The following is a 25,317-nucleotide window of genomic DNA, read 5'->3' as shown; positions in this document are numbered from 1 at the left end:
CGGATCACCTACAGGACTGGTTGAATCGGTGGACTGGACTGTATTCAGGGACTCATCTTCGAACCTGGATGAGTATGCTGCAGTTGTTACCAACTTTATTAAAACCTGTGTGGATGAATGTGTGCCCACAAGGACTTACTGTATATTCGCAAACCAAAAGCTGTAGATGGACCAGGAGGTACGTCATCTGCTGAAGGCTAGATCTGTGGCATTCAAGTCTGGTGATCCAGGCCTGTACCAGAAAACCAGGTACGATTTGCAGAGGGCTATTTCAAGGGCGAGCAGACAATTTTGAATGAGGTTGGAGGCAACATTGGGTGCATAGCAACTCTGGCAGGATCTGCAAGACATTTCTTCCTACAAAGCGAAACCCAATAGCATGAATGGCAGCGATGCTTCACTACCAAATGAACTCAATGCCTTCTATGCACGCTTTGAAAGGGAGAACACGACTACAGCTGTGAAGATCCCTGCTGCACCTGATGACCCTGTGATCTCCGCCTCAGAGGCCGATGTTAGACTGCCTTTAAAGGGAGTGAACCCTCACAAGGCAGAAGGTCCCAATGGAGTACTTGGAATGGCTCTGAAAACCTATGACAACCAACAAACAGGAGTAACCTCTTACTGCTACAGACGCAAGTTCCCGCTTGCTTCAAAAAGGCAATGATTATACCAGTGCCTAAGAAGAATAATGTGGGCTGCCTTAATGGCTATCACCCAGTTGCGCTCACATCAACAGTGATGAAATACTTTGAGAGGTTGGTCATGACTAGACTGAACTCCTGCCTCAGCAAAGACCTGGACCCATTGCAATCTGCCTATTGCCACAATAGGTCAATGGCAGATGCAATTGCAATGGCTCTTCACACGACTTTAGACCACCTGAACAACACAAACACCTGTGTCAGGATGCTGTTCATTAACTATAGCTCAGCATTTAATACCATCATTCCCACAATCCTGATTGAGAAGTTGCAGAACCTGGGCCTCTGTACCTCCCTCTGCAATTAGATCCTCGACTTCCTAACCAGAAGACCATAATCTGTGCGGATTGGTGATAATGTATCCTCCTCACTAGCAATCAACACTGGCACACCCCAGGGGTATATGCATAGCCCACTGCTCTACTCTCTATATACTACATGACTGTGTGGCTAGGCATACCATCTATAAATTTACTGATGATACACCATTGTTGGTAGAATCTCAGGTGATGACAAGAGGGCATACAGGAGTGAGATATGCCAACTAGTGGAGAGGTGCCATAGCAACAACCTGGCACTCAACGTCAGTAGACTAAAGAGTTGATTGTGGACTTCAGCAAGTGTAAGACGAAGGAACACATACCAATCCTCATAGAGGGATCAGAAGTGGAGACAGTGAACAGCTTCAAGTTCTGGGTGTCAAGATCTCTGAGGATCTAACCTGGTCCCAACATATTGATGTAGTTATAAAGAAGGCAAGACAGTGGCTATACTTTATTATGAGTATGAATAGATTTGGCATGTCAACAAATACACTCAAAAACTTCTATAGTTGTACCGTGGAGAACATTCTGACAGGCTGCATCACTGTCTGGTATGGAGAGGCTACTGCACAGGACCGAAAGAAGCTGTAGAAGGTTGTAAATCTAGTCAGCTCCATCTTGGGCACCAGCCTACAAAGTACCCAGGACATCTTCAGGGAGTGATGTCTCAGAAAGGCAGCGTCCATTATTAAGGATCTCCAGCACCCAGGGCATGCCCTTTTCTCACTGTTATCATCAGGTAGGAGGTACAGGAGCCTGAAGGCACACACTCAGCGATTCAGGAACAGCATCTTCCCCTCTGCCATCCGATTCCTAAATGGACATTGAATCTTTGGACACTACCTCACTTCTTTTAAATATACAGTATTTCTGTATTTGCACATTTTTTAATCTATTCAATATACACATTTACTTGTCTTTTTTCTCTCTGCTGGATTATGTATTGCATTGACCTGCTGCTCCAAATTAACAAATTCATGTCACATGCCGGTGATAATAAACCTGATTCTGATAAACTGCTTTTTTAGGCACAAGAGGTACTGCAGATGCTGGACATCTAGAGCAATACACACAATGTGCTGGAGGAGCTTAAAAGGTCAGGCAACATCAATGGATGACAGTGCTTTTATGTTACTTTAGCATTTAAATCTCAATATATTTTTGACGCATGGTTGTATTTTCCATAAAATGGACCTTCTTTTCTGACCATTATTGCTAGTGAATTTTAACAAATACACTGCATCTGCTCGAAGTTGCTATGGTAAAGGTTAACCAACTACTTTCACTGAAACAATGGGAGCAGGACAAGAAAGTATCATTCAAAAACAAGCCTAGAGAATAAAGAATTAGCCCTTCAGCAACATGTAAATGCAGAAAAGGATTATCTTAATCTAGCAAAATTCCCAAGGCATCATTTAACAGCAAACATTCCAGCAAGAATGGATCAAAGTAAACTGGAGCCAGCTTGCACATGGAGTTCACAAATCTCTGTAAATTATTTCACTTCTTTCATAGGATAGAGTCATAGAAAAATACAGCCCTTCTGCCCATCTAGCCTGCGACAGACCACGTGGGTGTTGCTGGCAAAATCAGCACCTACTCTCCATTGCTAATTGCCCTTAACCTAAGTGGCATTCTGGATCATTTCAGAAGTTGTGAAGACCCTGGATCAATGAATATTCTTTCCCTCAGACAGCAAAAAGTCTAAGACTATGCTGGTAAGCTGAAGGACGTAGTGAATTTCATCAACAATATTTGATTTAGTTGAGTGGAAGCTTTATACATATGGAAAATAGTCCATATATCTCACTTTGCTGTTGGGGATAATGCTGGACAGAAAGGGTAGTGGACATTAGACTTAAAGGTGTAAGATATAAAACTCACAGTCCTACAAAATAAGTAAGTGAATTGACAATGGATTTTACCTCCCCCTCGAAACATGTGCATGAACAACCATCCTCTGTGCTGCAGTTTGGAGTGGCCATAGCTCACTACATTCAAAATGCAGAAGAGTGAGGGGTACAGATGTTGGACAGATCATTATTCATCCTACAGGTTAACTCCACAAGCAGGAATGCTATTGGAGGTGAGGTGCAGAATGTACCATAAAAGATAGAGGTGAGTATTGAAGTATGGCAGTCTTGTTCAATTGCAGTACAGAGTGTGATTGGCTCTGTTGTGGACCCATTGGTCAGAATTGTTTGTCTGCCAGCAGGCAGAAGATGTCAAAGTCAAGGTTGAGCATATTGTCATATGCACAAGTACATGTTTTCACAGATGCAATGAAGATTTTACCTCTAGCAGTGTCACAGATAGACAGGAACGTATACAGTAAGCAGCATTCACAAGAAAAAAACATAAATTTAAAACATATCATGCACAATTTTTACAATAAAGAACACCATTAGATCAAAATTATCTATTTTCTGCAGTGGTCGAAATAGTCAGAGTGCTGATAAACTGTAGTGATTAGAGTGTTTCTGGGGAGCTCCTGATGGAATGGCTGAAGTGAAGTAGCTATAAAATAGAAATTATTTTCTGGGTGGGGGCAGAAAAAAATAAGAAAGGTTCTCCAAAGTTCTTCTCAATTCAGACTCAAAGTTTTTTTTTTGTAAAATCAGGAAAGGCCATGTATGGTGATTGATAGTGCCCCTGCGTTTTTCTTGGAGTTGCAGCACATTGAAGCTCTTGCCAATTGTGCCTCTGTTTAGAGAGTCACAGTGCAATTTAGAGAGCAGCTCTTCAGCAACTGGGAGAAGGGGGTAGTAAGGCACCCTGATGATATATCTCCCTGTGGTAGACAGCAGTGAGATCACTCTCTACTTACTGCTCCTTTCTTCAAGATGTTGAAGATCACAGTGTCCCTCAGGCGCCCTGGAATGTGGGAGAACTTCTTGTCAGAAGTTCTTTTTGGCTATGTTTCAGAACTTGCTTTCAAAGCAAGTTGCATTTCAGTTTATATACGTCTTTAAAACCTCTTGTTGATCTGGGGTGCTAATAAAACTAAACACTGTGGGATGTGTGTCAATGACCTCTGTGTCAAGGACCAAATCTCACTAGTTCTTCAAAGTGCTCTTCTCAGCAAGTGCCAAGCTTCATCTGTTCCTGATAATACTTTCGCTTTCTTGGCTGTCAGCAGCACACTCCCTTGGATAGGCTATTGACAGCTTCAACATTGCTGAAGAAACTACAACAGTCATGGCTCTCAGAAGATTGTGCTCTTTAGGTCCCAACCTCAGTTTCCAGTATATACAGGGCTGAAGTTCCATGGAAATTTGATTAAGGAGTATCTTCACATACTGAAAGTAGTGGACTTTATGGCTACTCAGATGCTATGAATATTCTGTGGCTTCTGTTAATTTGGGATTTGTCCAGCTGACTGAGGAGAAATTTCATTGCTGGATCCAAGAGACCTATAATTTTGATCTTCACGCAACAACACTTCGGCTGCTAATTTGATTTGGGGCCAGGCTGATGGAGACAAAAGTGTGGATTAGGTAGGGCTCATTTCAGCAGTCATTGGAAACTATTACAATCAAAGTAATTTAGAGGCCCTTGTAGTTTCATGCTCAAATAATATTATACAACTTGTGTCAGTGCCTGAATGGGATACTTTCAAGTATTTCTGGTTCTGAAAAATCAATATTAGATATGAAAATGTTGTGTTCCAATTGTTTTGTTAGGAATATCCCACCAAAACTTTCTAGAAAGTAGACTCACCTGCATAGAAGTTAACATATGAACAAGTGGATCCATGCATTAATTGCTATCAACACACAAACCCATGTACATGAACATGCTCCCCTCTAGCATACGTTCCCTCAACCCATCCTCTACATGATCCCAATTAGCCCACACTTTAGCGAAATTCGGATTTACCTGAACAAGAGGATCTCTTTCAGGTCTAAATGTTGACTCTCTATCAACTAAAACCAAGACTGAATTTATGGCATTTGGAATAGCAACCTGTTAACAAAGATCAATATATTATTAAAAGTGGGAAACATCTACATTCAAAGGTGTATGTTATCAAACTTGATATCACATTGTGTCATTTGTTCAACTTAAACAATACAGTTAATTATTTTGTTGCTTTGCATGCAGATTAAAATTAACAATCCAATGCAGAGTGCTTCAGTGGCAATTTTTGCTTAAATATAAAGTTGATGCACCAATCCCTCATCTCAAATTCATATGATGCCATAGAACCAGAGCTCCCTGGCTAATCAACTATAGCATTCATCACATGAGAAGTGCCATTGGTTGTAAATCTTGAATGACTTTCATTTGTGATAAGTTACATATGGTACACATGCTTATTTTTATTAAAATTCCACAGTATTGGAAAAAGGAGGCATGAAGGGAATATCTGCAATGCCCAGAGAGTTGAAAGTCTTTGCATGGCAAAACAATTAGAGATGTGGAAGGACCTGAGAATCCAGAATTCCCAAAGAACATGCTCCCTCACTCACTTTCACGCACAGACTTAGTGAAGCTTTTCTGGTGGTCAATGCAAAGTAAAGGGGTATTTGTGACATCAATGGGGAACCCAGAAGCTTTCCCTGGGACTGGAACCAGAAGTTTACAAGGCAAGTGGGCAAGTGCTCTATTACTCCACCACCTTCAGCATGAAACCCCCAGTCTGGTTTCCGACCCATTGCAGAGAAGAGAAAGCAGGAATCCCAGATAATCCAAGTTATAGTGCCGTGCAGAAACACTGCTCCCATTTCATAAACACAAGAGATTACGCAGACGCACAACATCTTAAGCAAGACACACAAATTGCTGGGGGATCTCTGCAAGTCAAGCAGAATCTATAGAGGGAAACAAATTGTCAATGTTTCAGATCGAGCCCCTTCATAAAGGCTGGAAAGAGAGGGGGAAGGAGCCAGAATAATAGGGTGGGGAAGGTTGAAGCTGGCAAATGATAGACGAGACCAGTTGTGTGTGTGGGGGGGGGGGGGGGGAGGTGTGTGGGTGAGGGAGTGGAGATAAAGATTAAAAACAATAGGTGACAATAGGTGGAAGAGGTGAAGAAGAAGGAAATTTTTTGGGGGGAGCAGTGGACCATGGAAGAAAGGGAAAGAGGATGGGCAGGTGAGGAGAAGGGGTGTGAGGTAAACAAGAATAGGGAATGGAAAAAGAGAACGGGGTGAGTCACTGCTTCCATTTGAAGGACTGGGAGAGGGGAAATGAAGTGAAATCAGGATTTTTCTAAATTATTTTACTGAGATCCCTCTATCTTCATTCAATCTAGCATTATTGTGAACCTCCTGCAATTATTCAAAAATGGACTTAGGAAGTAAGTAAGAACCATAATCAGTACAAAGCATTCCCTTTTGTACAGTGCAAATTGTCATCTGAGTGCAATTCAAAACCTGAATAAATTGCTTCAATATTTTAAAGAGAGAACCTTATCATAACCATCACAGCACAATGCGGAATAGCAAAATGTTCCAGCAGTTGGTAGCTAAAAACAGAAAAGGCTGCCAAAGGAAATAATAACTTTTTGGTTTTCTATTATGGAAACAAAACATTTCAATGAACAATAAACGTATGTTGGTGTAATGTTTACTGAAGTTGGAAGGACATCTCAACACAAATTTAATGAATGCACTCCTTTGCCTTTCTTTATAATCCTGTAGATTGTACATTTTATTACACGATTATATATAAGTTTAACAATATATCCGGATCAGTGTAGGCCTTTAAACAAACTGGTGTGCTCTGCTGGGGGGTGATTGCATTCATGTTGGTGAGGGATATCTATTATTCTCCCTCCAATAACACAGACATGCATCATTCAGCTGTGATTACAGAATCCAATCCAATTATTTTCACAGCATAAGGGATGGCCTTTGGATGCAGTGGTGAATAGAAGGAAGAACTGTTTTGATCTTTTGTCCCATCCCACAGTTTTCCCATATGTGCATAATGTGAACATTACTGCTTCACGTTCCAGTGAGGTTGGACATCTTGTGAAGATCAGCGTCTCTATTGTTGATCCACAGACACCACCATCATCTCTGCTCCTGCTCTCATCTGAGATCTCCTATGCCAGAACAGTCCGGGAAACAAGCCTGGGCCTTCCAAGTGCTACACAGCTCTGCCACCAGAGGGAGCCCCAGTCCCCAAAGCATCAAAAATAGTAAGAGAAATCAACTGGAAGAGCCAGAAATCTGACATCAAAATAGAAAATTCTAGAAAGACTCGGCTTGTAAGACAGCATCCACAATGTAAAAAGCCAGTCACTGGATCAAACCAACGTGAAACAATCATCATGAAGGGGAAAAGGACAAAAAAAATGGAAAAGCTGGAGTAGCATACATCAGTGCTAGAAATAAATGAAATTGAAATAAATAAAAACAGTAAATGCACAGAAGAAAACACAAAAAGGATAACAATATAATACAAAAATTGAAACAGATGAGAACATGATATGAAGCGTACATACAGTAAGCAGCTACTAATAGAGTTAGTTCCAGATATTAATTTTTGTAACAATCTTAGGCAATGTCATCTAAACCACAATTGTTTCCTACTCATCTTTGCATTGGTTATTGCATTCAAATAACAGGAACTAAAAGTAAGTGCTACTGGGTTTAGTTTTTTTTTCTTGGCATAGGAGAATCAATGGAAAAGCCTTCTTTGTAAAACAAAGCCCGGTCAATGCTCTTAAATAATTTGTAAGAAGCATATTTTCTTTTTCCGAATTATTACAGCAGGTAACTTAACCGTATCCTATTAACCTGCTTTGTCTCTGTGGACTAAGGATCTATGTACATAAGCTATGAGAACACATGTAAGCTTTAGTGAAGGATTGCAGAGGATATAATAACAACCTGCTTCATCTTGTCCCGGGCAGGACTCCAGATCACAGCAGGAAGTTAAGGAGAGTTCAACTGGAAATAATGTATGGAAACTTTATTTTGCAGAGCAAGGGTTTAATGTGCGGAGCAAAGTCATTGGGAAGATAATAGTTCACGAAAGATGACTGAAGTGATTCTGCCCTGCATGTCATCAGTTTGGAACTCACTGGCACTAGTGAAGGCTATAGCTCCTCCCGCACAGTATTTCCAGACATCATCAATTCCTCTTACCATCTTATTCCTCTTTTCCTGGCTACTAGTAAGATGTAAAATACCACATCAGTTGTGGGATATGAATCTTATCCACCTCTCTTTATCAAGGTATATTTCCATATAAATCTCTCCTTACCTGATGCATCACATTTTCTGTATTCAAACTCCAATACCAATGATTGAATTTCAAATCCCTTGAGTTACAAACACATACTGTGATCGACAGGCATCATTAATTGTGTCCATAAGCTCCCATCCGCATCATATCTCTGTCTAACAATGCTTTAGACGTTCAATCAGAATTTCATATCATTAATTGTAAAATACTAGTTGATCTTCCATCACCCTCTGCACAGATTTTTTACTCTGACAGAACACTCAGCTTCTCCAACAAAATCAATAGCTGCTTTAAACGCCCAGCAGGCCCAGCAGCATCTGAGAAGGAGAGACACACAGCTCAGGTCAATGATCCGTAATTACCCACATATTAAGATGTTAGGAAGGAGTATGGATAGATATAGATTGGAGACCAAGAGACACCAAATGGTATCAGTGGTGGTCCAGACTGAGAAAGAATGATGATCGCTTGGTAATTACAGTTGATGTGTCTGGAGGAAGTGTAAGACCAAGACATAGGAGCAGAATTAGGCCATTCAGCCCAACGAGTCCACTGTATAAATAGAAAGAGAAGCATTAGATCACAGGAGAGAAGAGAAAAATACAGTATTATGGTTGTGAAACATTCTGCACTACAGTTACTGGATATCTAAATGAAAAGTGATATTCTTAACATTGTCCTGTCAGTTGCTGACTAACATCTCACCTGCAGAGCAGTTAAAGCTTTGAAGAGGGTGGGCGCGGGTGAACACCTGCGAGCGTCCACTAGCACAGTCAGTCCAAGTTCCCGCACTTCCTTCCTGCAACAAGCAAACTGCACAATTAAACAGTTAAACTTGAATGTGTTTCAGAATTCCATCTGTACTTGTCCCCCCGCCCCTCCCCACCATCACCACCTACATACACGTTTCAGGATGATAACTTGATAGCCACAAAGTTGCACCGCTGCGTAACTAAATAAACTTCAGATCATTCCGACAGAATTTTCAGTGACTGTGCATTACATGCATTCAGAACAACAAATAAGATGCTGGAGGAATTCAGTGTGGAGGGTAAAAGACAGTCAGTGTTCAGTTTTTCCCCTTTATCTGGACCAGATGAAGGTTCTGAACCTGAAACATTGACTGTCCCATTTCCCTCCACAGATGTTGTGCGTTTTGCCGAGTACCTCCAGCATCTCGTATGTTGCTCCAGGTCCAACATCTGTGATCTCTTGTGTCTACGCGTATTCAGACAGTAATTATGTTTGAATTTCCAGGGAGAAAGTTATAGTCCAAGCTGAGACACCAATGTAGAGTGCTTGATATTTGGGTAAGTTCACTACATTCACAGGCAATTCACAGGCTTTATGTCAACTTCACTTTTTGCTCATTGGCTTCCTCTAGGTGAGGTGCAAAACTGATACTCAGCTCACACTACCAATCCCACAACTGTTAGCTGGTGCATTTCCAAACTAATTAGCTTTCACCCTGATGACCAAAACAGTTGAAGTTCCTGACAAAATTACATAGAAGTTGGAAGCTTCATTGGGACTAGGATAATAAGAAACCCAAGTTCATGCGAAGATTTTCCACAGAGCTGACCCAATGCAGTACTGTAGCACTAAATGAAAATCAAAATCTGCTGGAAATTTGAAACAAAAACATAAATGCTGGAATTACCAATGAGTTAAATAGCATGTGCGAGAAAGAGAAACTGTTAATGTTTCAGGTCAAAGGGGTCAACCCAAAATGTCAACTCTGGTCCTCTTTCAAAGGAAATTGAAACATAGAAACATAGAAAACCTACAGCATAATACAGGCCCTTTGGCCCACAAAGCTGTGCCAAACATGTCCTTACCTTGGAAAATTACCTAGGGTTAGTCATAGCCCTCCATTATTCTAAGCTCCATGTACCTTACCAGGAGTCTCTTAAATGACCCTATCATATTCCACCTCCACCACCGTCACTGGCAGCCCATTCCACACACTCACCACTCTCTGCGTAAAAAACTTACCCCTGACTTCTCCTTGGTACCTACTTCTAAGCATCTTAAAACTATGCCTCTCGTGCTAGCCATTTCAGCCCTGGGAAAAAGCCCCTGACTATCCACACGATCAATGCCTCTCATCAAATAAAGTAGCATATACACTGGATTTGGAAAAATGTGAGTAATTTTAAAATTGTTTACAGTAGTAAACTTCCAACACAAATACATGTGGAATTTGAAAAAAAACAACTTAGACATTTGACCCAACGTGTGTCAGTTCTTTGAAAGAACTATGGAAGTAAGCTGCTCTGTTGATCTTTCCCAGTAGTTCCATTTTTAAAAGATCAGTTTTATTTGTCACACATATATTGAAATATTGAAACATAAAGTGAAACACGGTGTGTGTCAATGAGCAACGCAGCTTGAGGACGTGCAGGGGCAGGTCACAAGTGTCGCCACATTACTAGTGCCGACATAACATGCTCACGACCTACTAACCCTAACCCGTAAACCTGTACGGGGAGGAAACCAGAGCACACAAAGGAAACCATGGACATAGGAGCAGAATTAGGCCATTTGGCCCATCGAGTCGGCTCTGTCATTCCATCATGGCTGATTCATTAAACCTCTCAACCCCATTTTCCTGTATTTTCCTTGTAAACTTTGACTCCCTGATTAATCAAGAACCTATCAACCTCTGTTTTAAATATATCCAATGACTTGGCCTCCACAGCAGTCTGTGGCAAAGAATTCCACAGATTCACTACCCTCTTGCAAAAGAAATTCCTCCTCATATCTGTTTTAAGCAGATCTCCCTCTTTTCTGATGCTGTACCCTCTAATCCAAGACTCACCCATGATAGGAAACATCCTATTTATCTAGGCCTTTCAATATTCAATAGACTTCATTCTTCTAAACTCCACTGAGTACAGGCACAGAGCCATCAAACACTCCTCATGTATTAACCCTTTTATTCCCAGAATCGTTCTCATGAAACTCCTCTGGACCTCTCCAATTCCAGCACGTCCATTCTTCAATAAGGGGTCAACAATACTCCAAGTACTGTCTGACCAATGTCTTATAAAGGCTCAGCACAACATCCTTGCTCTTACATTCTAGTCCTCTCTATTGAACGCAAACATCAAATTTGCCTTCCTTACCACTGACTCAACCAGCAAACTAACCTTTAGGGAATCCAGAACAAGGACTCTCCAAGTCCCTTTACACCTCTGATTTTTAAAATTTCTCTCCATTTAGAAAATAGTCTTTGCCTTTATTCCTTCTACCAAAGTACATGGCAATACACTTTCCTACTCTATATTCTCAACTGCTACTTCTTTGCTCAATCTATCCAAGTCCCTCAGTACTACCTGCCCCTCCAGCTATCTTCATAATGACCACAAACTTGGCCACAAAACCATCATCCAAATCATTGATATATAACGGGAAAAGAAGTGGTCCTAATACGAGATTGAATTATGGCATTCAATACACCTAGTGCTTTTTTAATATCTGCTTTTTGCAGTATGTAAACTCAGTCGGGATCATTGAGGAGAATTCTCTTTCTAAGTAAACAGCAGGTGCCATTTCATTGGCTGTTCACTCAATCCTGCAACATCTGGACAGCAAAGATGCACACATCAGGATGCTCTTCATTGACTACAGCTCAGCATTCAGTGCTATCTTCCCCTCAAAACTAGTCAATAAGCTTCAAGTCCTAGGCCTCAATACCTTTGTGCAACTGAGTCCTCGTTTTCCTCTCTTGCAGATCCCAGTCAGTTCAGATTGGCAACAACATCCCCTCCACAATCTCCATCAGCACTGGTGCACCACAAGGCTGTGTGCTTAGCCCCCCCACTTTACACTTAGGATTGTGAGGCTAAGCACAGCTTCAGTGCCATATTTAAGTCTGCTGATGACATCGCCGTTGCTGTTGAAAATCTGGTCGAGTACTGCCACAACAAAAACCTTTTACTCAATGCCAGCGAGAGCAAGGAGCTGATTATTGGCTACAGGACATGGAAACTGGAGGTCCATCAGCCAATCATCATCGGGTGGAGAGGGTCAGCAACTTTAAATTTCTCAGTGTTATCTTTTCAGAGGACCTGTCCTGGGCCCAGTACGTAGGTGCCGTTATGAAGAAAGCACAGCAGCACCTCTACTTTCTTAGAGGTTTATGTAGATTCAGCATGTCATTTAAAACTTGACAAAAGTCTACAGATGCGTGGTGGAGAGTATATCACGGCTTGCTGTATCACGGCTTGCTATAGAAACACCAGTGCCCTTCCACAGAAAAGTATTGGATGCAGCCAAGTCCACCAAGGGTAAAGGGTAAAGCAATACTCAGCACGTATACATGGAGCTCTGTTGAAGGAAAGCAGCATTCATCATCAAGGACCCCTGTCACTCAGACTATGCTCTCTTCTCACTGCTGCCATTAGGAAAAAGCTAAGGATCCTCAGGACCCACACTATCAAGTTCAGGGACTGTTATTACCCCTCAGTCATCAGGCTCTTGAACCACATGGGATAACTTCACTCACCCCCTCAGTGAACCGTTCCCACTGAACTGGATTCACTTTCAAGAATTCCTCATATCATATTCTTGATATTTATTGCTTACTTATTTATTAGTTTTTCTCTTTTTGTATTTCCACAGTTTGTTGCTGTTTTTTCCGCACATTAGTTGTTGTCTGCCCTGTTGGGTGTGGTCTTTCACTGATTCTGCTGTGGTTCTTGTATTTACTGTGACCGCCCTCAGGGAAAGGGATTCCGAGGTTTTACATGGTGACATATACGTACTTTGAATTTTGATCCCTACAAAACACCACTACTCACTCGCAGCCAACTAAAAAAGTCTCCCTTCATTCCCACTCTTTGCCTTCTATCAGTCAACCAATGCTAATATCTTTCTTGTAATACCATGGGCTCTTATTTTGAAGCAGCCTCATGCATGACATCTTATCAACGGCCTTCTGAAAATTCCAGTAAACATCCACTAACTCATCTTTATATCCTGCCTGATACTTCCTCAAAAAATCCCAATACATTTGTCAGGCAAGATTTTCCCTTAAGGAAACCATGCTGACTTTGGTCTATTTATTTAAATTATGTGCTTTCAAGTACCCCAAAATTTCATCCTTAATAATTGACTCCAACATCTTCCCAACCACTGAATGCAAGCTAACTGGTCTATAATTTCCATTCTTTCTCCTCCCTCCCTTCTTACAGAGTGGAGTGACATTTGCAATTTTCCACTCCTCTGGAACCATACCAGAATCTAGTGATTCTTGAAAGAATATTACTAATGTTTATGCTTTGTTAAATATTCTGAAGTTACAAATTCAAAGGACACAGGAGTCTGAGATTTAAGTCTAACTTGGTGCTTACTTTAAGCAAGGTGTACAGGTATCACGTGTACTTAAGCACACATAGTTTAAAAAATAGACCAAAGTCAGCATGGTCTATGCACAAAACCTACAGAGTGCATTGCAGCGATCAGATAAATTTGCATTACTTATGCAGGAAAGTGGCAAGGACTTGAAAAGGTTTTGTCCTCCAACACACTCTGCCGTAATGGACTTCATGCCAGAGCAACTCTTGAGAGCTGAAGACACTGATGAGAAAATGCAAAGTTCCCAATAAAATGCTGGCATTTCATAGATCTGCCACGTGACAGCTTAGGGAAAAAATGACTCATAGAACTAGAGCCAGATGTAAAATATTCATAAAGGAAAATCTTTATTGCTTATTCCCCTGTTTGTGTAAAGGCCAGAAACATGACGACATGATTGGAAACCAAACTAAGGTTACAGCTGCACTTTCCATAGGTATTCAGTCAAGTTGCACTATGTCTTGATGTGCCGGGTATCTTTTCTGTTCTCAGATTTAGGATCATAATTTACCGATGCTGTAAAGGCTGTTTGACTGATTGATATTACTACGTTGCCATCTTATGCTCAGTCCAGTGATCTTGCCATCAATCTATCAAAAGCCATATAATTAAATTCAGTTTTCATTATGTTAGAGAATCATATATTATGCATTTATTGGTTTCCAATGAGGCTGTATTTTATGGAGCCTTAAGGAGTCAAAACAAGGAAAAGAGGAATGATGCAGAAGGGAGGAGACAATACTATTCATGGATCAAGTGAGCATCATGTAATTGTTCAAGAGATGCTCAAGTAAGTGAGATTAGGAGAGTCGCACAAAGAGAAGGAGCTGTAACTTTGTAATAAAATATCTTGAACTGTTCAATGTGAATGCAGAGATGTTCCTATGCCTCTTGGCTCAGAGACAAAGGGCAGCAAATTCAAAGAATGAACAAGTTATTTCTTCAAATGACATCAAAATGGACTTTCTGGATTTCCTCAGCTTTGGACACTTCTTCTTGGCTCCTTTACTGATTAACAGTGCAGTCAACTCCAATGTACATCATTGGACTTTGAACTAGTCATCTGAAGTTGTGTTCAGATAGCCATCCCTGTCTCTTGCCTCAAATAACAGGTTGAAAGAGAAAGAAGAATAATACAACGTGCCATAGTCAAATCATCTGCCCAGTTTCAGCTCTCACCCAGACAGGTTCTATTCCACTGGAAACAACCAAATAATGTGTATAATGATTTTTCATAAGAATTATTCCTTTCAAAGGGTATTTGAAGCATTTGATGCCATCCAGTATTCTGTTAGGATTCAAGAGTTGAGGAATAATTGAAAAGCAAATTGTTAGGTTAAGAGAATATAGTCAATAAAATACTTTGAACAACTCACTCATGAGTGTATTTTCTGCATCAAACTAACATTTCCGTCCACTTCTCTCCCAAAGTCCAACTTGCAGAGAACCCATGCCAAAAGCCTTCCCTAATCCTTTTTCACACAAAACCGAGCAAGTCCCAAATCACAACACAAGCAATGAATCATTTTCTGAGCTTTATTTGCTTTTGTAATGTATAACCAATTAGAAAACAGCAAAAGTGCACAAACAGCAATAATTGGCCTGTTCCATTGGTCTGTCTTAAATAATGATGTTCGCTGAGCATTAAATCTTTAACAATATATCACGTGATCTTTTAGGCTTGTTTAGGAATGCATACAGAATTTCAGCCTCATGGCTCAAGACATTGATGGCAACTTTGCTACACTACACATACATGACGGTGAGGAAGGAAAAAGGAATATGAAAGAAATCATATACCTTTTCCTCACAGTTTGTAATAAAGTGTCTACACACATCCTGAGCTAACCTTGCCAAGTTTTATAGGAAACTTTTAGTCCATGCCAGAAAACATTTGCAAGGGCTGTAGACAAACACAAACACTTGTTTTGAGGCAGCTGAGGGAACTGAATCAACAGAATCTATTTTGATGTATTTAATGGAAGTAATTTGTTCATTCTTTGAACTTGCTGTTTTCAGGCATTCTTTGCTTTGTGTGTCTTCGCTCCTTTTATCTCCAATTTGAAGAGATTATTTCTGCAGCAAAGATATCTCAAAATCCGGAAATACATTCTTGTCGAAGTAAAGCTGAAATATATTCTTCTTTTCAGATTTACAAAGCTCATGTCAACAAGGCACTCTTCACTATTTAATTTGTTTGAAAATGTTCTAGTGAGATGTTCTGATCCAGTGTAACTCAGTTAATAACTGCTGGTGCTATTGAGTTAAACTTTTTTTTTAATTTTGACTTCATAACAACGAACTATCACTGATCTATGCCCAAGTCCAAGTGACATGGAGGAAACTTCAAGGTAATTTTATTCCCCTCTCCATGTTGCACTTCTTCTTCTAGTAGGTGTTCAGAAACACAGGTGAAAAGCTTTCAACTTGATGACTTTATTTAGTGAAAAAACTAAAATTTGGCATGGAACAGGATTGGTATTCTTTGTTATCATGCGAATTCCCAGGATTGCAATCAGGACAAAATTTTATTTAGGCTTTCACAGGATTTAGTTATGTTTTAAATCATAGCTAATACTATCTATGAATGTCAGATATTTGAAGCCTATTGCTAAGCGATGGTGCATTGACAGGAGTTGAATTTCTACTCAGCTTGCCTCACGTCAGAACCATTGGGGCGGTCCAGTGCTGATGCCTCAGTAGTGTATCACCTGAGTGTTAAGACCTGTGCATACAGTCAGTTCAATTGCCTGTCTGTCTCTGAACCAGGTAACTGCATGGGCTTGATTCAGCATGACTCAAATTCATTTACATGGAGGCTTCCCACTTATCGACGCTTGTCCAGCTACCTTTTAGCTGTTCAATATGCCATTTCCAGTTTTCTCCCTCAATTTCAACATGAGTGTTTTTTTATCATCTGTTTCATTTGCTACCTTTGTTTCCCAAGCAGCAAAATATATCAAAATAACAGATGTTCCCAATGTGGCCACTTTGGACAAGGCCAATTAACGTCATTGTTTGAGTGAGCCAACACGTCTGAACTTTTTATTATCTAAACAATACCATCATTGTTATTGTGCCTAGTTTTTAGTGACGCAGGAGATGTAAATCCCTATCATTTTTTATGTTTCTGAAAATACAACAATGTAATGCCGATGCATGGAAATTCCACCCCAGCTTCTATTGGTCTAAGCCATGTTAGTTTTGATGCAAAGAAGAGAAGAAATCAAAGAATTTTCCTGCATCCTCAGTACAGGAATAGAGACCAGTGGAAACAAAAATAAAGAAAATATTACATTGGCTCACTGTAATCTTTGCTTCAGGGAAGGAAGTCTGCTGATGTGAGTTGTATTTGACTCCATGTGGTTGTTTTCAGCTGCTCTCTGAAATGGCCCACGAGCACCTCAGAATTGAGGTGAGGCAATAAATAGAAGTCTCACTAGCGATACTCATAACAAAAGCATTCTGAGTAAAGATAAAATATGTGTCCGCATGTGCACACACGCTTTCCATACCTAGGAATGGTGTAGTAATACCCCAGTAAATTGGTCAGCTCTGTGCTGGGGTAACTTTGATTCAACCAGATCATGTTGTGTGTCCAAATCTGGATTACAGCTCGACCAGCTTTGTCTCTGTTTCCTATAGGATAAATCAGTCAAAATGAGGTCATGAGTTCATGCTTCATTACCTTTTCACTCCCTGGCAAACAAAATATGCATTTCATTTCTATTGGAGATGCCCTCCACATGGGCATGTGGAACGATAATATGAAAAAGTTTTCACACTGTGCTCCATGGCGTTTGGGAGATGGAAATAAATGATAAGGCTTTTGAGGAAAAGAAGATCACAACTGCTTGGTTAAATTATGGAACCTGAGAATAAGAAAGACAGAGGAAATCGTGAGTAACTTCTGATGCGGACACTATGGGCAAGAGGCAGTGGATAACATAGCTCTGGAGGAGGCCACAAATAGGATTGAGAATTCAGAACTAACATTTCTGGGGACATGCAGCCAATGTTTGTCAGCAACTTCACACTGTGGATGAGGGATTTGCTGAGGAAGTCAATCTGCTACTTTTTGAGCCAGTGGAGAAACTTTAATGCTAGTGATTTCCTATACATTGGCAACACTGGTCTGCTGGCTGCAGATATATTTGGGATTGAAAAAATAAACCCTGAGGCCTGATTTTACTTAGTTCTTTAAATCTGCAGAAAGGGTAAAATCAGAAACCCATATATCCACATGTTTGTGTGGGCAAATGGCTTACTTCCATTTGCTTTATCTGTCAGGTGGCACTGTATGGGAAAAAATAATAATAATTCTTCACTAAGATTTGCAACTGCAAATCTTAAGGTTTGATATTTATTTTTAGAAGCTTTCTATATGACGCATGGCTCCGTGGTTGTGTCCTCAATGGGTTCTTTTTTTATCTCACTTTTCTTGCTTAGTAGACGTTTTTTATTCACAAAAATTTTCAATCTTTAAGATAATTTTTGAGGCATTGTAAGTGTTGTTACTTCGATGTACCTGTGTATTTTGAATAATAATAATAATAATAATAATAATAAAAAGATTTGAAAAGAAAGATTTGCAACTGCTATTCTTTTCCTTAAATAATTTCTGTGTTTGTCCATTTAAACACCCTTAAAAGAAGTTTCCAGTTTTTCTATAGGCCTCAAAAGGCTTCCTTCATTTTTTCCCATTGGATTGGTAAGACCATTTTTTCTTTATTCTATTTCATTTGATTTGTTTATTGTTAAATCCACAAAGGCTACATTTATTTAGCTGGAGCTTGTTGGCTTTCAGAATATATTTATCCTGCTTGCATAGAATCACAATGCTAAAGAAATTCAGTCTGTTTCCAATTACAGCATTTAATGTCCACCATAACGATTTATTCATGTCAAATTGAAGAAATTTGAACTGATACCTCCTTCCATAGTTTTGCTTATTTCTGACTTCATGTTACATGTTACAACACAAAATAATGTAGATTCTGGAAATTTGAAACAAGTTGGGTGGCATCTATCACTCCAAATTGGTTAACATTTTTGTGATAACAACATTTCAACTGCCAAAAATTAGGGTTGACGCAACTCTTAAAGTCAGAGATGAGATGCAGTACAAGGAAAAATCTGCAGTAAGTTGGAATATTCTGCTTCCCTCTCTTACATTTTACATTTCAGTTGCTGTGTTGAAGTGGCTCAAAGTGTTGTTCTTTAATTTATTCAAAGAAAGAAAAGCGAATGGTAGAAGTCTGTAAATGAAATAGGTGGGAATGGTGGTTATTTAAAGTTGTTACATTCAGTCTTGAATCTAAAGGCAGTAATATGGAAGTAGGAAGATTAATTGTTATTTCTTGAGCTTCTGGGTGCCTAAACAATCAGTTCAGATGGAAAGAAATGTGGTTATTTTCAATACATTTCTGAGTATTAATTTATTTATCCCGTGCTTTACAGTTCAAAACTTCCTGCTGACACGTAAAAAAGTTAACAAGCTAATTTAGTTGAAACTACTTTCTTCATTGTAATTCATTTTCTGGTGGTTGACCATACCAACCTGGTAACTGAGCGATTCCTGACTGCAGCAGATCCAGGTTTACCTCTGCAGCTGTAGCAGGGAAGCTGTTGCAGGCTTGGGCACTGCGTTGAACCTGCGCTGTGGCCTGAGGACAATCTGGTGAGGAAGGAGACTCTGTAGATTCCAGCATCTGGTTTAAAACAGCATGGCAGCTGCCCCTCCTTCCTGCCTCCGTCACACAGCTCTGCGAGAGGCCTGCTAAAAGGAAATCAATCTCTTTAAGTGATCTTACCATGCTCTACAGCACTCCAACAATAAATGACTCAGGACTGCACTGAACCAACTTACAAAATGATTATTCTCAACAATTTATGAAAAAAAAACAAAATTATAAAATGGGTACACTGATAAGACACTGGGCAAAGTGCCCAAAATGTGAAAGCTCTCATTTTTCTATGTGAGATCTCCAGCTTCCTCTGCCCACGCACATGATCTTTAGCAACAAAATATATTTTAAAAGTATTTGCAAAGACATTGAGAGATTAAAAAATACTTTGCAAAATCTGTCAAGTACAAATTTCCAGCCATAACACATAAAACAGTTATTTGGCCTTTGATGATAATCCCCATAATGGATCATTTTTGAAATTCAAAGCCAGTGTCACTGTGTCCACAAGATAATTTTGTTAATCATTCTAGGTCAATCCATTCTGGACTTGACTCATTCTAACTGCTTCCTAGCTCACATTAAGTCTGGAAAATCTCTCTCTCTCTCTCTCTCTCACAGTGAGTTGATTGTGTCAAAGATGGACACCTTACAGTCAAGGGACTTAACTGTCAGTGATGGTCATGTCTGTCCTGATGAAGGGTCTCGGCCCAAAACGTCAACAGCGCTTCTCCCTATAGATGTTGCCTGGTCTGCTGTGTTCCAAAAGCATTTTGTGTGTGTTTAGTGTTTTGTACATATCCAGCTTTACGAGGGGTGATTGATAAGTTTGTGGCCTAAGGTAGAAGGAGTCAATTTTAGAAAATCTAGCACATTTAGTTTTCCTACATTTACACACAGTCTAGCAGTCGTGGAGCATACGGATCCCTTCTTTGTAGAAGTCAGCATCTTGGACCTCCAGAAATGGTCCACAGCAGGGGTGATTGATAAGTTTGTGGCCTAAGGTAGAAGGAGATGAGTTCAAACTTTCTGCATTTTTGCTCAAGGAGTTGAACTGCACATGCATGCATCAAGAGCTATGTAACTCATCTCCTTCTACCTTAGGCCACAAACTTATCAATCACCCCTGCTGTGGACCACCTGGAGGTCCAAGACACTCGTGTTACATGCACGTGCAATTCAACTCTTTGAGTGATCATGCAGAAAGTTTTAAGTCAATAACTCATCTCCTTCTACCTTAGGCCACAAACTTATCAATCAGCCCTGCTGTGGACCATCTACAAAGAAGGGATCAATATGCTCCACAACCGCTGGACTAAGTGTGTACATGTAGGAGGGGACCATGTTGAAAAATAAATGTGCTAAGTTTTCTAAAATTGATCCCTTCTACCTTAGGCCATGAACTTATCAATCACCCCTCATATGTTGCATTAATCTAAAGGGGGAGGAAGTATAATGTATGGATCTATTTGTTCTAGAGCAATGACCCCCTTAACTCTACGAGCTGTTGTCTACATGTGTGCTGTTGTTTACATATGTGCATTGTTATAGTTTGTGTTTTCTCTCTCTCCCTCTCCCTCTCTCTCGCCCTCCCTCTTATACATACATGCTTAAATGCCAAACAGACACGTAAGATTTTGTTCATGACATTTCAACAAATTCAGCATGGATCCAGAATTAGTGGAAATCTGACCCTTATTGGGCACTTTCAGTCTCCTGGTAATGTGCCAAACTAGGATGGTTTTGAAGTGGATAGACAGTACATCTCAATTTACTCTCCTGCCAGAACTAGTTTTTATAATCACAAACATAGATATGAGTCAAATTCAATGTTCTCGACCACTCAAGCTGTAAATACCTATTCAGTTAATAACCTCCTGGTCATGTCTTCACTGTTGATCCATTACTATTTTTATGAGGTAGAATTCCAAAAATAAACATAGCTGTCCATTACTTGTTTTGTCAAAAAAATGATGATAAAAATTCCTCTTAACACTTAGTTACCAGTTAGGATTTGTGGTAGCTGCTGACCACAAATATTGGTTGGAAATCACGTTAACACATTATTTTAGGATGTGAAGGTGACCTAGGTATCATACTGCCGCATCTGCCGGTAAGGTAACGTAGGTTTCTAGGCCGAAGCCAGGGAAAGCCTCGGACAACTTAAGGAGGGCACTGGATTAGTGCAGGACATAGTGTGCCCTCAGGACACTCCAATAAACTTCATAGTCAAATAATTTTGTTTGAATTATAGTCACTAGCTCAATGGGAGAACATAACTGACCTACATCAATGGAGAAAGGGCAATCCTACTTTTCAAGTGGTGCTATTTGGAGAATCCATATTATCCTATAGTGCCATGAGAGAGTTTGTGTTGATCAGACAAAGGGAAGTCCTCGTTTTGACATCTCATCAGAGATGCAGGACTTCTAACATCGTAAACTTTCAACATTATACAATAAACTCTAATAACCTAACACAGACGAGACTTTGGAGGTGCTTTATTAGTCATTTTCCAGCATATTTGATGTTATTCCTAAAAATACCTTGACATGCCAAGTCACCTTTTCTCTTAGGATGTTACGTAATATTAGAATAAGTTATTCAGTGAACTGTGTACGTTAAAGAGAGAACAGGGAGCGTGATCCCCCAGGGGAATACAGAAAGCAGGGCTAGGTGAGTGGAATTGCAAAGCAAAAGTTACCCGGCAAACCAAATGCTGAATCGTCACGATTGCTGAATAGTCATTTAGCAGACTATTGGAATTTTACCATACCCAGTACTTTCCACTGTTAAGCAGGATCCCAGTCTGGCTTGGCAGGCTGCCTTGCTTCTCTTCTGCTCTATGTAAATATTGGGTAGTGCAGCTGGGGATACAGTAGGAAATACCCACCCACCCCATACCCTTGCAACCCATTAATTTTCCCATAGTGTTTGCTCCAAGCACCTTGAGGTTTGGTTTGTTGCCCCACCAATATCTGTACCATTATGCACATAAACCTAGCTAGTAAGATGCAGAAACATGAATTGGACTTTTCTTCCTAGTTGTGATCACCTGCCCTTTGCCCTCCTCTACTACTGGCATAATTAAGTGCAATGCAGGGTTCATAAACACACACAGCAAGTTGGAATCCACTGACAAATCTTGGATTGTGCATTGGTATATATAGGGGAAGATTTTAGCATTTTGTCACTGAACTGCGAAGATTCATGAGCAAATTTTGAAGTGTTTTGTTTGTAAAAATATAGCTTTTATTACAAAGGTTTTTAAAAAGAAAATATTCCTCCAGGTTATTTGGGTGGAGTTGACTAGGCAATTGTAATTGCTCAATATGCATCAACGTTTATTCTTCACATCAAGAGATTTGTTTTGGTTTTAACAGATGACGATGCTTTTGTACATATCTTTTGTAAATATCTGTACATCAGATATTTAGCCATAAATCCTCAGACCTTTGAAGCCTTCAAACTTATTCAAGAATGAAAGATAATGTGTTTTGATTCAGATTGTCTTTGAGGCAACAAAATTTCACCATGGACAAGGACAGTACTTCCTAAGTTTGTCAGCAAGTAAAGAATTTCATATTGTGACGTTGTATCAAACATTTTTTTTAAATAACTGCTCCTCCCTTACTTTAAAATTTTAAAACTTGTTGTTGACCGGCAAAAAAACCTACAAACTCACTCGGTTTATTTGAATTTCTGTATTTACCTGGGTTAGTGGAGCTGCTTCCTGTATTGGTCAAACACGTGTCAGAATTCAACTTATCCATTTCTACCATGTGACCATTTGATATTTTTTTTCTTGAGGAGTCACCAGAAGAGAATCTTGTCTTTAATGCTTTCTCCTGTAAGTTCTTGTAAGCCATATCCAAAGACTTGGATCTTCTACGACATACTTGACTGCTGGGAATGGAAGAACGTTCCTGCAGCATCACAGGCCCAGCTGGGTCTCGACAGTGCTGGGTGCTTTTAGATTCTTCACTCCCTCCTTTATTTTCAGAACTACTAGCATGTAGACCATGCTTTTGGCTCAGTTTATCACCAGGTCTTTTTGTAAATATCCTTAAGTTTCCATTATTGATCACCTCAGTTTTATGCTCCATTATTTCCTCTGCTATGGATGCCTCAGAACTGAAGCCCAGTTGCATAGGATTCTGCAAAGCCTCCATGTATGACTTTCTAAACAGACGTCTCGTTTCAAAGTACACTGAGTCTCGGTGCTGCTTCCTCCGTTGACAGGGACTACTTAAGTCTGTGGCAAAGGTTAAAACCTTTGTAGTATTCCTGGTCTCAGGGCTAGGAACCACCAGAGCTTCATTGTGAACTGTTGGGACCTCATCAGTAAGAGGACTGGGCCGAACCAGATTTGGTAAAGGAACTACATCAGTGCTATTTGAACTTGGGGGAAATAATGAACTGTCTCTTTCCCCAGGGCCTTTGGAAATCATCTGTTTGACATTATTCTCAAAAGATTGAACGTCTTCTGAGAGGCAAATCCCACAGTTCACTCTACCTCCTAACATTGCTGTTTTTTCCACTGGAACTAATGCTTCAGTAGAATTGCAGTGATCTGGCAAGTTGCTGCTTTCTGTCATTTGCGGCATCTTTTCTGTGGTGGGTGCTAGCTGGTCATAGTGATCGGAACCAGAATGTTCGTAAGTCAGAGCGGTTTTTGGCCTGTTGACAAACACGGGGTTAACGACGTTCTTCCAGTGTACTCGGAGAACAACAGTGCCACTCGTTAGGAGACAACTGTGCAGGGAACACTTGTGCTCACGGTTCACATTCTCCAGGAAGTCCATAGTGAAGAGGTTTGCATAGACATCCTCAGGAACAAGGACTTCTTCCACTGACTGCCCATTTTTGGAAAGACACTTCAGCACCAATTTTGCAGATTGATTCCCCTGTGGTGCGACCTGAATATAAAAGTCTCCGGCCTTGAGAGGGACCTTATGGAGTGATGCTAACTGCACCACCACCTTCTCGTGGACACACAGTGGCCAGCCTTCATGACGGAAGATGAGCCCTGCATACTTGGCCTGCAAAGAAAAGTAAAGCAATGTTAATGGATGCTGGGAGCCTTCTGGCTTTGTTTCACCTTTTATATCCCAAAAACGTTGAACCCACGTATACTCTTCACTCCACATTTGCCCGTTTCAGATGACCATTTCTGGAAAAATGCAGGAAGTGGATGATGGTTCACCAGGACAAAATAAGTCACAGGATGATCGATCATTTCCAATAATTTCCAGAAGTCCTAGAATGGTCAATGAGTTAATTACCCAACCATCTCCATTCTGGACTCAAGGTTTCTGGGTACATGGAAGCACATGATAAAGCACATGGGCAAAGTCAGCATGGTTTCCTGACAGATCTATTGGAAATTTCTGAGGAAATAACATGCAGGATAGACAAAAGATAGTCAGTGGTTGTTGTTTACTTGGATTTTCAGAAGGCTGTTGACAAGGTGCTGCACATGAGGCTGCTAAACAAAAGTCTATGTATTTACAGGAAAAGTACTAGCATGGATAGAAGATCGGGTGACTGACAGAAGGCAAAAAGTGGGAATAAAGAAGGCCTTTCCTGATTGGTTGTGGATGACTAGTGAAGGTCCATAGGAGTCAGTGCTGGGGCTACAAATTTTCACTTCATGGACTAAAGATCTGTATGAATTATAGTGGACAAGTTTGCTGATGATACACAGAAAGATGGAGGGACAGGTAGTGTTGAAGAAGCAAGAGAACTTGGATGGGAAAATGGGCAAAGCAGTGACAGATGGAATACGGTGTAGGGAAGTGTTTGGTCATGTACTTCTGTAGAAGGAATAAAGACATGGATTATTTTCCAAACGGGAAGAGAATTCACTGATCGGAGGTCTAAAGAGACTTGGTGGTCTGCATGTAGCATTCCTTAAAGGTTAACCTACAGGGTTAGGTCAGTAGTAAGGTAAATAACTCAGATGTTACCATTCATTTGCAGAAGACTAGATTATCAATCAGGATGTAATGCCTAGGCTTTAAAAGATATTGTCAGACATAT

General features: G+C 40.2%; 1 protein-coding gene across 5 annotated transcripts in view; it reads right to left on the bottom strand.

Annotated features, from left to right (window-relative positions):
* Positions 1-25,317, bottom strand: part of plekhg4b (pleckstrin homology domain containing, family G (with RhoGef domain) member 4B) — a 300,679-nt gene that overhangs the window by 40,620 nt on the left and 234,742 nt on the right. For 4 of the 5 annotated variants that reach the window (XM_073024173.1, XM_073024175.1, XM_073024170.1 and 1 more), the window contains 5 exons: positions 22,988-24,317; positions 19,149-19,367; positions 17,104-17,227; positions 8,933-9,026; positions 4,907-4,993 (listed from right to left, as the gene is read on the bottom strand). In XM_073024173.1, the coding sequence (XP_072880274.1) occupies positions 4,907-4,993; positions 8,933-9,026; positions 17,104-17,227; positions 19,149-19,367; positions 22,988-24,317 (1,854 nt within the window). The remainder of the gene's footprint in view (positions 1-4,906; positions 4,994-8,932; positions 9,027-17,103; positions 17,228-19,148; positions 19,368-22,987; positions 24,318-25,317) is intronic. The other variant, XM_073024171.1, reaches the window with a different exon arrangement.

The sequence above is a fragment of the Hemitrygon akajei genome, chromosome 20 (genome assembly GCF_048418815.1).
Source record: "Hemitrygon akajei chromosome 20, sHemAka1.3, whole genome shotgun sequence".
Taxonomy (NCBI): Eukaryota; Metazoa; Chordata; class Chondrichthyes; order Myliobatiformes; family Dasyatidae; genus Hemitrygon; species Hemitrygon akajei.
The sequence above is the reverse complement of the archived record's forward strand: the minus strand, read 5'-3'. Positions and strand labels throughout refer to the sequence as shown.